The 15901-nt window shown below is 26.5% G+C and overlaps 2 protein-coding genes across 2 annotated transcripts in view; one reads left to right on the top strand and one right to left on the bottom strand.

Annotated features, from left to right (window-relative positions):
• The window catches only part of LOC132934977 (AMP deaminase 2), a 28951-nt gene extending 22517 nt beyond the window's left edge, over nucleotides 1-6434 (top strand). The window contains 8 exon segments of the mRNA XM_061001413.1: nucleotides 738-867; nucleotides 993-1178; nucleotides 3726-4021; nucleotides 4206-4319; nucleotides 4432-4608; nucleotides 4898-5192; nucleotides 5422-5532; nucleotides 5601-6434. Of these exon segments, the coding sequence (XP_060857396.1) occupies nucleotides 738-867; nucleotides 993-1178; nucleotides 3726-4021; nucleotides 4206-4319; nucleotides 4432-4608; nucleotides 4898-5192; nucleotides 5422-5532; nucleotides 5601-5801 (1510 nt within the window). The 3' untranslated portion in view covers nucleotides 5802-6434.
• Nucleotides 6435-8826: 2392 nt separating this feature from the next.
• LOC132939840 (zinc finger MYM-type protein 1-like) lies at nucleotides 8827-10600 on the bottom strand. The gene is made up of 6 exons (XM_061007240.1): nucleotides 10478-10600; nucleotides 10143-10395; nucleotides 9929-10062; nucleotides 9802-9859; nucleotides 9446-9708; nucleotides 8827-9189 (listed from the first exon to the last, which is right to left on the bottom strand). The coding sequence occupies exons 1-6, from the start codon at nucleotides 10598-10600 to the stop codon at nucleotides 8827-8829; spliced, it is 1194 nt and encodes a 397-aa protein (XP_060863223.1).
• Nucleotides 10601-15901: the final 5301 nt, after the last annotated feature.

Below are 15901 nucleotides of genomic sequence, written 5' to 3' on the forward strand. Positions count from 1 at the left end.
TAGAAAATTATTAGTATTTATTTGATAAAACACAGACAATTTTGTTCTTTATAATAATATGTATTGTTATAATAGCTGCATTTTAACAATGTTATCACCGCAGTGAGTGAAATACATAACAAGATGTTTACTATCTATGTTACACATGTGTAAGACAGATAAAACAACTATACCCGGTGTGCTCTCTTTACCATAATAGTCTAAGTATTACAATCGTTAAACTAAGGTTAAACCACCGAATTCGGCCGGTAAAATCAGTGGATTAGACGTAACCGAGGTTTAAACTATGATTGTAAAACAGGCCCTAAATTTGTCCAAATCAAACAGTCAAAACATATTTTCGTACTTTATTTGCTAGAATAATGGCCGCCAGACAATAAGTTAAAAAAATTAGTCAAGTATTTTTTTTTGGTAGAATTGAATTGTCTGAATTTATATTTTATATTTTGTTTTAACTATAATTTATCGTGACAGAACTCAGAGAATGTTATCATTCAGAGTTTGATATACAATTTAAGCAAATTTGATATACGACCATTTTACGAGATATAACCGATGAAATATATACGAAAACATGTTTTTAAAAATCACAAAACTGATAAAAAATTATAATAATATAATATATACGAGACAACAAGTAAACTAAAAAAATATAATTTAATATTTTTTAGTTTTTTTGATTTTTATATTATTGTTATCATTGCATTCCCTTAATAATATATATTTTTCCACCGCAGAAAATCATTTTGTTATCGTCGGTTGTCGTATTTATCATCGAAATTCCAACTGCATGTGTTACTAAACGAATTGAGAGAACTTGCGTCACAGAAAGCTATTCCGCATCGTGATTTCTACAATATCAGAAAGGTACTTTAAACTAACATTTTATCTAAACTGTTCAAATAAAGTTAAAAAGTCTAAAATCTATTATCAATATCAATTGATCTATTAATTTTTCAAAGATTTTATAAATATTATTTGTTTTATGAAAGGTCGACACCCATATACATGCTGCATCGTGCATGAATCAAAAACATTTGTTAAGATTCATTAAGAAAACTTTAAAAAATCATTCTGATGAAGTGGTGTCTGCTGGTGGTATGACACTTAAACAGGTTTTTGAATCAATGAAATTAACATCGTATGACTTGACCGTCGATATGTTGGATGTACACGCAGTGAGTAAATTATAATTTTAAAGAAATAAGTACAATTAGATGAATATTATGTTTTTTGTAAAATAAAATAAATTGATCAAATTGGTTTAAGTACTTTTAATACTCCTTAAATGTGTTAACGGGACCAAATGCGAATAATATGTCGTTATAAAACATTTTCCTGTTGACCTTTTCTTTACGAATACAACCAGCTTAATAAAGATACTTATCGAATAAATGACGTGACCTTTATAATAATAATACAATTGCAGTATGTTCAAAACCTACAAAAGCTACGATGTATCAATAATAAATAAAGTTAGAAGTATCACCGTTTGTTATGATGAGTGTATTACCTATTATCTTGTACTCATAATATACTATATAGTTATATACTTGTATACTTAGTAAAGGTACTTATTACTTATATTGTATTCTACAGTAGGATTATATAACGCATAGTGAGTTGTGAGTATATTTTTTACTAGACATTATTAGTTAGTACTGTAATAAATGATATTATATTATTAACTTATATTTAATTTAAATAAGGGTACTAAAGAAGAGAGAAAGGCTTAAGAGTACAATAATAACAAAACATTAAAAAATATGAATATATACGTAAAAAGAAACTGAAGAATTAAAATTCTTTGATTTCATGTTTTATATGTATTTATAATGTAGGTATATTGACGTATACTATACATGTCTCAATGTCTGATAACTGATAAGGCTTATAAATATTATAAATGTATATGTATGTTCTAACAAAATAATAATATATAGTATATATATCAGTTTGTAATGACTGATTGTAATTTATAAGTTACTAGCTGGTCCCGCAAACTTTGTAAAAAATTACAACTTTTAAAAATAGTGATTGTTCAACTCCTTTTGAGAGCAACTCAGCCTTCCCGGTAGGCAATCCGACTACGTCGGATCGCGTACAATGTGCGACAGCATATCGTGTAGGCAATGTGTGAAAATTCCATTTGATGCATGCTTGCACCCGACCTGCCCGATTAACTAATGTTAACCAATAAAATAATAAATACTAATTATTTCTCCTATAACCAATACCAACCATTTATAAACAAAAATTTCCATCGTAAATCTTAAAATTCCCGTTAAAGCCCCTCCCTCCCCGGATAGGACCTACCGAGTCCAATTGTGAATACAACTCATACAACTCAGGCACACACAGAAAATGTCATCAAAATTGGTTTAGTATTGCATAAAAGGACACACACAAACGGACGAACATTCATTTTTATTACAACCTATTTTTTATCGCAATATTATAAAAATATGTTTGAATTTAGTTGTTACATTCTGTTTTATATGAAAATATTTTTAATTTCGTTATAATATAACATAAAACATTCGGCTCATAATATATTGTTTATTATAGCAGGTACAACAAATAAAATAATAAATTAGAACTTATGTTAACTACGAAGAATTAAAGTGCAAAATTCGAAGACATATTTATTTATTTGGTAAAAAACTAAATTTTTAGAAGTTTTATGGGTTATTAATTTTATTAAATTTAGACCATGAACGAATAAGTTATTGGTAGCCATTATAACGATGAAGGTATAATATACGTTTTTTTATAAGTAGGTAGGTACCTAATCTCATGTATACACATTAGTACCTGTTGGCTTAACTATAGAGATATAGTATTTTTAAATTATATAGAATAATTCATCTTAGGTCCATTTTTATTTTGAACAATCAGTTAAAATTATCAAGTTGTTACAAAGATCTATTCCAACTGACGCTATAACCTTCCAAAAATGTTTTATTTTCTTAATTTTTTACAATTGAGGAAAATCTCTATTAAAATTAAGTTATTATTCGTTAGCCTTTTAAAAATCATAATTATGCAACCATAAAACTATTTATTTTTTAACACTAAGCTATATTTTATATACGTAGACAATACGTATATACTATAGAAACTATAGCCTATAGGTATTCAATAATTTATATAATTAAAATTTTTTAACTACAAAATAATTAATAAATGTTCGTAATTTTGACAAATTTGTCAACATTTGAACTTGAAATGCTTATAAATAAATAAATACATATTTTTAAACCGTTATTATAATAATATATGAGGAACTTTGGATTTCAACTTTCAAGCTTTTTGACCCAATGTACATTTTTTCATTGATATTTATAAAAAAAAACTAAAAAAAATGAAAATTGAAAATGCCTAAACTAGAATATTGTGTAATTATTGATTATTTCTCGGAATTATGATTTAGATTAACTGCCTCAAGAAATATCACGTTATTATTTATTAATTATTGGTAATCATTGTAACTGTTTTTTATTATTCTGGTTGTTAGCAGCTTGTATATTTGATACGATATGCTTAGAGAGCAGTCCTATACTCTAATATTATATAGGTACTTTAGCCGATCGATAAAAAGTAAAAACTGGTGTTAAAAAATGCCTATAAGTTATATAAAAATCATTATATACATAAATAATAATCCTATTTTGTCTTTGGTGTTATTGACTATTTTTTATAAATGTACCTTTATTATTTTATAGGATCGCAACACGTTTCACAGGTTCGACAAATTTAATTCCAAGTACAACCCTATTGGAGAATCTCGTCTTAGAGAAGTATTCTTGAAAACAGATAATTATACTGGTGGTAAATATTTTGCTCGGGTAATTAATGAAGTGGCGGCTGACTTAGAAGAATCAAAATATCAAAATGCCGAACTCCGCCTGTCAATCTACGGAAAGAGTCGTGATGAATGGGACAAACTAGCCAAATGGGCTATTTCTAATAGAGTGTATTCTGACAATGTTCGATGGCTAGTTCAGATTCCACGATTGTTGTGAGTATATATTATAAACAATTTTATTTATTTTTTATTGTTTTACACATAACATTGACTACTTAAGTCATAAGTTTTTTATTTAAATATATGCACATTATATTGTATTAGTACTATATAATATATTTTAGTATTGTTATTGAAACAATACAATTATTAATTATAAAAATGTTCTTTGTTACAGTGATATATTTAGATCGAACAATATTTTAGACAACTTCCAGCAGTTGTTGGACAATGTATTTTTGCCATTGTTTGAAGCCACCAATGATCCTAATTCACATCCAGATCTCCATAGGTAACTGATAACCATACTTATTATTGTTAAGTCTTTAAGTATTAACTCATTTTTAATTGGAAAAATTATTGAAAATATATAATTACAATTTTTAACATAATATTTCTTTTAGATTTTTACAACATGTAGTCGGGTTTGATAGTGTTGATGATGAGTCGAAACCAGAAAATCCATTTGTTGACCGAGAAGTTCCCAAACCAGAACAATGGAGAGAAACTGATAATCCACCTTATGCATATTATCAGTACTATATGTATGCCAACATGACTGTACTCAATCATCTCAGAATGTAAGCTATTGAAGTATCATATATGTAATATGTAAAATTGTACTTAGAAGTTTAAAAATTATTAAATGCATGAATAACACATTATCATTAATTCAAATAAGTCTACTACAACTAAAGAACAATTATATTTTTTAATTTTAAATATAATATTCTAAAGTATTAGTTTTGAAAGTAAATTGGTGATAACGGTTGTTCAAACAACAAGGTAGTAATTAAGTTTATATTTTTGAAATTATAGTTTTATCAACATTTATATTTAAATTATCCGTTTGATTTTTGTCTTTATTAGCAAACAAGGTTTCAACACGTTCGTTCTAAGACCCCATTGTGGTGAAGCAGGAGCTGTACAACATTTGGTGTGTGGTTTTATGATGGCTGAAAATATATCACATGGACTGCTATTAAGAAAAGTGCCTGTACTTCAATATTTGTATTATGTTGCCCAAATTGGTATAGCCATGTCACCTTTGTCAAACAATTCATTGTTTTTGAATTATCATCGGAATCCACTACCCGAATATTTGGCTCGTGGCCTGGTTATCAGTCTGTCAACAGACGACCCACTGCAGTTTCATTTCACCAAGGTTATCATTTTTTTTTTATCATATTTTACATTTTCTTGAAGTTTTATTTTCAAACTATAAGTACCTACAGAATATTTCCATGCTTAAAATTTTTTAATTTTTACATTGTAATCAACTGTAGGTGAGTTTAACTTTTTAAATCAATTAAAAAGAAAAATAATTTTATTTGATATATACATAATACAATATCATGCATTTAAATAAATAGATATTAATTGTACTGTTTTAGGAACCGTTAATGGAAGAATACTCTATCGCTGCTCAGGTATGGAAATTATCAGCATGCGATATGAGCGAGTTGGCTCGAAACTCTGTATTGATGTCTGGATTTCCTCATAGGGTATGATATTTATTAGCGCATGCAATAACAAAATACATTTTATTGATATTAATATGATTTTTATGCAGATCAAGCAGTACTGGTTAGGACCCAATTACACCAAGGAGGGGGTGGCAGGAAATGACATATCGAGGACCAATGTCCCGGATATACGAGTGGCATACCGCAACGAAACCCTTTTAGACGAGTTAGCCGTCATATTTGGCTCCATGCCGACAAATACAACAACAAATACAAACAGTGGAACATCTACAGTGCCAAGTTCATAGGTCTATACAGTATATTAGTTGTACTAGATAGACAACATACATTATATTCTATATTATAAGACATTGTATTCCATGATTTGTTATAATCATATTATAATTATTATTATTATTATTATTATTATTATTATTATCTAGATATTATTATTTTTTTTGTGACTATATTGAATTTAAACGTATTAGGCAAGTATAGTTATATTTAAATTTTTATGATCCATGTAGATCATTTTTATTATTCTATTATCTTATTGTGTGTAACAATTATGTTCAAATAATATACTTTATTTTAACAATAAGTACTAATAATAATCCTATTCTATTTATATCCGTAAAGTATGACTATAATACTTACAAATAATAAAGGGCGATAAATATACATATTAATTGTTAAATGTAATTTATACTTAGTTGTTTTTATTATAAAGTTATATAGACCTAAATTATTTCCTACATAATTGTAAAATAATGATATTAGATTATGTAGTACCTATTTTTAGTTTACTATGTACTATTGTAAATGCAATACACATACCACACATACATATAAGTATATCTACTCATCTATTAATTTATCTAATGTGTACCTTTTATCAATTTCTTCATTATATCAGAATAAATGTTATAGATGCATTTTGATTTGAGTTATCAGAGATTAATATAAATAAAATCCTATACTTCTAAATTTCTTTAAACCTATAGACAATTATAAATAAAGAAAGTTATAACTTATAAGTAGATAGAACATAGCAATTTAAAATTACGTTCAAATATTCTTTAACACAAGTGGTTCCCAACTTTTTTTATTATCTGTCTTAGAAATTTTTTAAATTCTCACGCCTCCTCCGTAAATTAGAGTTTAGACGCCTTTTTTTCGTGTTAATTAAAAATGTATTCAGTAAGTCTTGCTTAGGATATTCTATTTGTGGTTGCTAAAATTAAATTTAAAACAATTCGTATACTTGCATATTATTATTATACTACAATTATAACCACACAGCGTCCTAGGTATGCTATTTAGATACACCAATGTTATAGATTATTTTTCGGGTATCTTGAAATAACTTAGGTACTACAGTTTATTAATTATTTTATGTGTGTTATATTGGCACCATTATGTTTAAATAATCAAATTTCTAAAAAAAATTTAAACCATTAATTTTACCTATTTATACCCAACAATTTTTAGGAAAAACACGAATTTTATTTACGGATTCTAGGAAACGTTTCTCCACCAGATGGATTCCAGATGGATTAATTAAATTTATTATTTAAATATTTTTTTACTGTTCATTATACCATACTTTGTAGCATAATTCTTGGATTCATATCAGGGCTTACATTTGAAAAACAAATTCCGTTTTATGTTATTAACAATTAAAACGTTACACAATTTTTGCGTTTACCGTTATGTAGAATTAAAACGTTATTGAACTTTTGCGTTTATCGTTATTCAAAATTAAAACGTTATACAAGTATTTATTAATTTATTTATTTAAAATAGTGTTAATACCTATTAAATTTAAAAATAATAACTAATGCGGATAGGTAATGGCCTGGATACAGAATATAATATAATCAATTCTCAGATTGTTTGCATGAAATAAAATATGTTCTACGAAACCAATAGACCTTTTAAATAATTAGGTTTTAAAATATTTCGTTTTGCGTTATTTTTCGTTCAATGTATTCAAAGTTTTGCATTTTGTTTTGTTTAATGGTACATAATATATTTTGTTTTTCGGTATTTAATTATTTTTGATTATCGCTTTCCGTTATAATTATGTTTACAAATTTCAATCGTTTTTAGTCAAATATAACGTTATAAACATTACGTTATTAAAATGTCTGCAAGCCCTTGATTCATATTCATGTTTTATCATAGGTTAGGACTTGGAATTATAGGTACTTATGTCTACTGACTACACCATCTGACTAAACCATCTTTAACTATACTTATAAATATTGTTAAAAACTACGTTTAAATAAGTGGATTGTGTACTTAATGGATATATTTGTTAAAATGTTATAAATTATAAAAATATTTAATCATCTAGGGACTATCAAATACAATAACTAATTTTTCAAAGCGTGTTTAACTTTTGATCGTTAATGTATTAGTTAGTTTCTTCTTTGATCCATTTAACCGTTTATTTTACAAACAAAAAAATTCAACATAATGCATCAAAAATATTTATTTTAGTTAAAATTAATAAAAATGGATTTAATAATACATTTTAGTAATCACTTCTACATTATTATAAATTGAAATAAAGTTGATTAAAATAAATAGAGTTTTGCACCTGTATAATAGGTTTTTACTGTATGAAAAAATATAACAATAATTGTGTTCTTGCTATATTATGATAGGTACTCTGTGAAAATATGTACTATCGAGCTGTGACATACCTATAATGTTATATATTATTTATATTAAAATATTATATATTATTTATATGGATATTTATATAACAGAGAGAGATTTCAATAATGTCAGATATTTTTTAATGCTGTTATCTTTTACTAAAATAATAAAAATTAGATTAATTTATCTTTTTTAAAAAAACAACAGTTAGTGTTACTCATGTAAAATGGCATGACGATTACATAATAATTAATTATACTTATTGTAAAATTAATTTATAATATGAATATAAATTATCATTATTATTATTTTAGTGATCTTTGTTTGAATTGACGTAACTTATTTAAAAAAAAAGGTTTAGATTTAAGATTCTGAGCGGAGCAAATTGAATCACGATCAGGGACGAACCGAAGGGGGGCCATGAGGGGTGTTCCCATAGGCGGAAATCCATTGAAAAAGTTGGGGGGCTACGATTTTTCTCATAAATTTTACTGAACAACTGAACAGAAATATAAAATTACTGTCCAATTATTTTTTTTTATACTTGAAATTTAATAATATAAATATTTTATAACATATATAATAATATAGTATAGGTACTGTTTAAGGAAAAAAAATACTATAAAATAACAGTCTTGTTGAATATATCTTATTACAATAAATGCTTTATTTTAAAACCATCATCCTTGAGGATTTGGACAATTCGTTTAAAATACATTCAGTATCAATATTTTTTGTTACATCCTTCTCTATATGAAGAATAGAAAGGTTTGTAAAGCGTTCTTGATGCATAGACGTTCTTACCAACGTCTTTATTCTTCGCATAGCCGAAAAAGATCGCTCACATGTTGCAGAGCTGACTGGTAAAGTAAGTGCTACTTGTAACATTTTGTAAATATTTGGAAAAATTTCTTTTTTTATTGTTATTTTCAAATCGTCAATGTTAAAATCGTTGTTGATTTTATTTATGCAATTTCTAGCAACAGTCATTTCTGATTTAATATTTAGTTTGTTAATATCCAATAAATCCTAAAATATAAAATAATTAAATATAATTTTTGAATTTATGTTATTTTATATGTTTAAATCTACTTCAAAAATATAAAAATAATATTATTAAGTTGATTTATATTTTATATTTTATTTTTAAAATTATGAAAAAAATGAAAAGTCACAAGTTGTATAATACCTATATGGGCTATATGGCTATATAGTTATTTTATATCACTCAAACTAAAAATGGTCATTTTTAAGGGAGGGGATATACAAATATAATAAATGTTACCTTATAATAATTAATAAACACCAAACTTCCTTCATAATTAAGTTGCATAAATTTGTCAACAGAAATAGCTAAACTTAAACTCTCTGGGGAAAATCTTCTTTTCAAATTTTCTATAATGGAGTCTAATATCTTAAAATAAATGTTTGTTCTATAATAATCTTCAACAGATTTGTTAGACTCAATTAGTTCATATATTGCACTTGTTGTAGTAGTTACTATAAAATCATTAAGATTATTAGGCTCTCTTCGCTTTCTCTTCGAATCTAAATGGAATATGGATATTTTTTTTTAACTAATATTAATATAATGTAATCTATAAATAATTAGGTAATTAAATTACAAATTAGATAACAAACCTCGCGCTTGGTGAGGAATATCTATTAAAATATTATTGTCATCTGTAAATTTTTTTATTGACTGCCAAATATCAATAAAAGATTTGGCTGTTTGAGAACTTTGAAAGCTTGTTATAATACTATTTACTATCACACTTGATTTTCCTAAGGTGGCATTTTTATCCTGCATCATATTACTTAGAATATTAATGGTACTAAGTACTTGGCGTATAACAAACAAATTTACAATGAAAGAACCTTTTTGCAAGTTAGTAAGTATTCCTATTAAAATGTAAAAGTTGGATTAAGATTGTTTAAAATATTATAGTAAATAAATATGTGTAACATTTTTTATATATTACCTATAGCTTCATTAACATCTTTGTCGTTCTCATTTTCTATTTCTTCTTGCAAGACATGAATAATCGCTTGGTAACAGTCTAAAATAGCATCACAATTTTTGTACCAACAATTCCATCTTGTATCGCTCATTCTACCAATTGTTTTAATTTTGAGCCCCAACTTTTTTTGCATGTCGATGAGTCGTTGATTTTTTGTGGGATAAGAAAAATGAACATATAAACTATCTAATGTATTGAATAGACATTTAGTTTCCTTAAATAATAATTAAAAATATGTAACATATTAAATTATTATTCTATTTTACTAAATTTTACAATACTTCTTTTACACTTACTTTCACAAATTTGCACATATCGACAACAACCAAATTAACACGGTGGGCCATACAATGAGTATAAACTGCGCAAGAATATTTGTTTTGGATTTTAGCTTGTACACCATTAAATTTTCCAGCCATAGAAACTACGAAATTGTTATGTTTGCAAGAAAGTTTGGGGGGGGCTTTTTTGGGGGGCTAAGCCCCCCCCCCCGATTTCCACCAATGGGTGTTCCCCCCTCCACTCGGCAAAATGGAATTTATTTTCACCTGAATTAAACTAATTTTTATAAGACGAGGAAAAGAAAATTAAATAAATTGTTTAAATGTTAATATTGTTTTAACTCAATATTTTCGTAATGGGTTATTGAGCGGATTCGCAAAAGTATTGCGAGAATCGGCAGTCGGCACAAGATAAAAACCTAATGAACGGCTCATAACATAACATGCATACTTATAACGACATACCTAATAATATTATATTTATATTAAGGTTGACGGTTTTTTCGGTATACCGGTTTTTGCACAAATACCGCTGCAATGGTATACCGTAATACCGGTACATGCCGTAATACCGTAATACCGGAGCATACCGGAAAACCGTTGTACCGTTTGGTGACGGTTTTTTTGGTATACCGGTTATTTGCTGAACAGTTTTCAGTATTCAGTTATCAGTTATGCCGGTTATCCTATGGTTAATGGTTATTGGTTAGGTATACATTAATTTATTATGCCTCCATGCAATAATATAAATTAAAATGGATTCTATTTTTGTAATGTTATTGTTTACCAATGAAAATGCGTTCATCGAATCATAATAATTATTGTAAGAGTGACTTTGATAACGGATATATTAATATTTAATAATAACGTACACTGAAGTTCAGTGACTGAACACATCGAGTGTCGAGTCGTCTACGTCGTACCTATAATTAAATAAAAAACTTCGTTTCAATAATAATTAATCGCGTTTATTATTGCAGGCTGTTAAATTTTTTAAAAAGGTAAGTTGAACCTGTTATTGATAATTGATCAACGGATATTTAGCTCTGCAGGGAATATTATTACAGATCATCGGACATTACTATCTCCAGGACATGCTGAAGAACTCATTTTTTTATCAATGAACTCAAAATTTATTTCCAAGTAATATCTAATGACTAATTCTAATACTTTTTAAAAATGTATGTTAACGTTATAGTATTTATATTTTATACTGAGTTAATAATTGTTAATTATGTTAAAGACATTGGTTGTACTGTTATTATTTATTTATTACTAAAAGAATACTAATAAATTTGTTTATTTTATGTTTAAATTTTACCGAGTTAATAATTTTTATTATTAAGGGACAGTTCTTGTATTTAGTGGTAAGTGGTGTGCTCAGATTTTTGGAAATCCCTTTCAGAGTGTGCTTTTTTCGCCTTTTACAGACCCTGAAATAACATAAATGTTTTTTGATGTGTTGGTGAAATAAATTTAAAAAAAAGTCTAAGAAGGGAAGGTACTCCTTCATCTATCTTGTCTTATTACAAAAAGAAAGGCCCTTATTATTTTCATCGCCTTAATAATATGATTTAAAAAAAAAATTAGAACTTTAATGACTGTAAATTGAAAAAAATTAAAAAAGACATCCCCTACACTGTGACACTGAGTGTTATTATTTTTTTTAAATAAGGTAGTTTCTTTGCCATACACTCTATATAATTAAATAATAAAATAAATATAATATAACATATTATATTGTAATATAATGTTTTTTTAAAAATTGTTTACTCCCTCAGCATATCATTTCAGTGTTTTTCGGTATATACCGGTATTACGGTATACCGTTTCATACCGGTACCGAATCTAATACTGCAATACCGGTTTCAAATTTCAATACCGTCAACCCTAATTTATATCATGCATATATAATATACAGTAGAAAATCGATAAACCGTATATTTCTGTCATCCGTCATCGCATAAATAATATGTATCGAAGAAACAGACGAAGATTACCGATTATCTTGTATCGTATATAATATGTGTGTTTGACGTCCGTACAACTCACTGTAGTTGACAACGGTCTGTTGTACACCTTATTCGGTATTTTAATAATTATTGTGCTTACTCTGCGAGTTATTTTCCAGTACAAGGCTTAGAAAGTACCACGAGTTGTAAATTGTAATTTTTCATTGAAAACCTACCCTGTTTATTTCAAGGCATAAAGTATCTTATATCTACATCATATGATTTATCACTTTTATAATATACAAAATAAAGATTATATTTATATAGATTAAATATAGATTTTAAAAATATTATACGGATCTCGTTTCACTCAGAATCTAATATTTTTTTATTAAATTTAATGACATTTTTTAATAATTAGATTAAAACCATTGGTAAATAATTAGGTACCTACATTTTATGCAAATTCAATTATTAAGATTATTTTACATTTATATAGGTTATGACTTATGATAGAAAAGGACGATTCTTATAATGTAGATAATGATTTGGCAACAATAATAATAACTAATAAGTGATGAATCATAATTATTACCTATTTCATATGTTTGTTGACGTTATTTCATTCTGATATAAATTAGGTGAAACATAATATTTTGCAGCCCCCTTAAAAAATTCTTACGGACGCCCTTCAATGTTATGCCCCGTTTACACGATAAAATATTTTACGTTTATCAAACTTCAAATATTTTAGAACCGTTCATAAAATGGTATTCGGAAAAAAAGCCTTGTAAAGATTTTTTGATGTCAGTAAGTCACAACACGAGGAAAAAATGTTATTGAATTAAATTTTACTTATACTCATTGTATAAATGAATATATATTATTTTTTTTAAATTAATACTTAGGTACCTATTTAATTACATTTTCCTTATTAGTCATTGTTTTAATGTATTATTTTAAAATATTTGAAGACATATTTGACTGTGTGAACATATATTATATACATACATTGTACATAGTTTTATTAATACAATGCCCTACTTATGGTACGGTTTGTTATTGGATTTTGATTTAAGAATGACATAATAAAGTGTTTAATGTTTATTACGTATGCAATTATGAACATAGATTTCTATAAAGTGTAGTATAGTAATTTATTTATTATACCAAGTAATATTTATTATTCATTTGTATAAAATATTGTACATAACTAAACAAATATTATTTAACTATAATATAACGACCTTTGTTATGTAATATACATTAGTAAATCATTTAAAATGAAAAAATGTAGCATGTTGCTAGAAACATTTGTTCAACTGGTCATATAAAACTTTAAAAGTGAAAACATTATAATATTCATTGCTGCCTAATATTCTAAATATGTATAGCAATAAAATTTTAAATTTTAAAATTTAGCATGTTGCTAGTATAACATTTGTTGAATTTGTCAGTATAAATTGTTTATAAATAATAAGTAATAGACAAAAAAATCATTTGTAATTCAGCTCCAATAATAAAGACGTTGCTAGCTTATTTTGTTGTTCCCATATCGAAACTTCTAACCTTGTTTTTATAGTTTTTTTTTTGAGAAAAAAGTAAAAACGTCCTTGAGGGGTGATTTTTAATTTATTTGGAGACTGTTGAGATGAACATTTTCGTAATAGTTGCTTATTGGACTCATTTTTTAAAGCAGCTAAAGTGGGTATGGTGAAACAATTTTTCAAAACATTCGTTCTCCCAAATTTGAAATTCCATTAAACATTTTTTCAAAATTTAATTTAAATTTATCTTTTTCAATTTGGAAAGTAAATTAGTTTGATATATTCGAGTTATTTAGTTGTGATACGATACTATAGATGTTTCATATTCTTTGTTAACATTAGCACTTCCAAATTCCTTATTTACTTCATTGCTAATTATATTTTGTTAAACATACTAAATGTATGTGTTTACACCTATTCCATTTTATAGAGCTATCTATATACAGGTACAGGAATAATGATGAATACACGTTATGCATTCTTGACAAGTAATTTGACATTCACAATTTGTTTCTAGTTTCTTAATAACATACAATTCATTTACATTTTCAGACAAACATGAATTTTATGGAGCATGGTCCTTTAATTAATGTTTATCCATAATTTTGTATGGAGAAATAAATGAGAAAATGTACACGGGACTTATATTTCTATATTCTTAGTAGAAGAATGTGCAATTTTTTTATATTCATTTAGATTTTTTTCACGACAATATGATTTTGAACATAGGTCACACGTAAATATGTATATTAGTCTTTATTTTTCTCTCTATTAGTGGGTGCTGACAAATCACAATTTTATTAGTTAACCATTTCATAACAATAATAAAATATTTATTCTACAGAATTCACAAACATTAAAAAATGAGAAATAATTTACTTACTCAATAAAAAAACATTCAAAACTTATAAAAACTGGTGACTCGTACGGAACACTTTACAATTTTAATTTTTAGTTTTAATTACGATTATGATTTTATAGAATTTACATTTTCAAGTGTTCAATTACAGTTTAAAACTAATTTATTCATATTTTGCAGCTGCATTAAAATTGTAGGTACCTACCTACAAGGCAACAACAACATTATTTTGTCTGTACTTGTTATGCCGTTAGCGAGTGCTTACTATCAAAAATATTAATATTAAAATTTACAGTTTTTTTACAATTTTGTTGTATTGGAAAAGTAGATTATAAATAGTTTGTTAAAGTAAAACTACAGGTGGTCTGTATAAATGTATAAAAGAAGTTGCGTCCATCTCCGCAATCCGCATGACATAGTTTTGCATTTCACTTCTGCACGCTTTATAATAATGTGAAAAAATATTAAATGCCATTCATAAAAAAATTTAAAACAGTTAAAACTTCTCTACTTAAAAGCAAAGATCTACTAGACGTCTAGTCGTTTAGACTGACTACCTTCGATAATATTATAAACGTTGGATTATATCATATTATGTTATTTAGAGTATAGGTAAAGACTTTTTTTGAAAATAATATGTAGGCCCCAAATTAAGGCTTGTGCGACAACCAGCCCTGTAATGTGTAGTTGTGGCCCTGTATATAAGTATGTGGTATATCATAATAATATTGGCTGTAAAATATTAATATACCTAACTAATAATATGCACATGTATACCTATAGTGAGTTATATATCATCATTGGGCCATTGCGTGACTGAAAGTCCCCATCTATAAGACGTATTTATCCGGTATTCGTATATGATAAATTATCAACGCGTTTATCCACCAAATCCAATACGTAAACGTCTTATACGTGTTAAAAAAGATTACGATTTCAAAAAGACTTGGTACTATAAAAAAATCGTTACGCTTCGATAGTAGACATACCATATATGTTATATGGCTGGTATTAATGATGATGAATTAACGAGCAATGATATTATTCCCCTGCGGCCTACAGTTATCATTGATTTTTACGA

Source organism: Metopolophium dirhodum, chromosome 1 (assembly GCF_019925205.1).
Source record: "Metopolophium dirhodum isolate CAU chromosome 1, ASM1992520v1, whole genome shotgun sequence".
NCBI classification, from domain to species: domain Eukaryota; kingdom Metazoa; phylum Arthropoda; class Insecta; order Hemiptera; family Aphididae; genus Metopolophium; species Metopolophium dirhodum.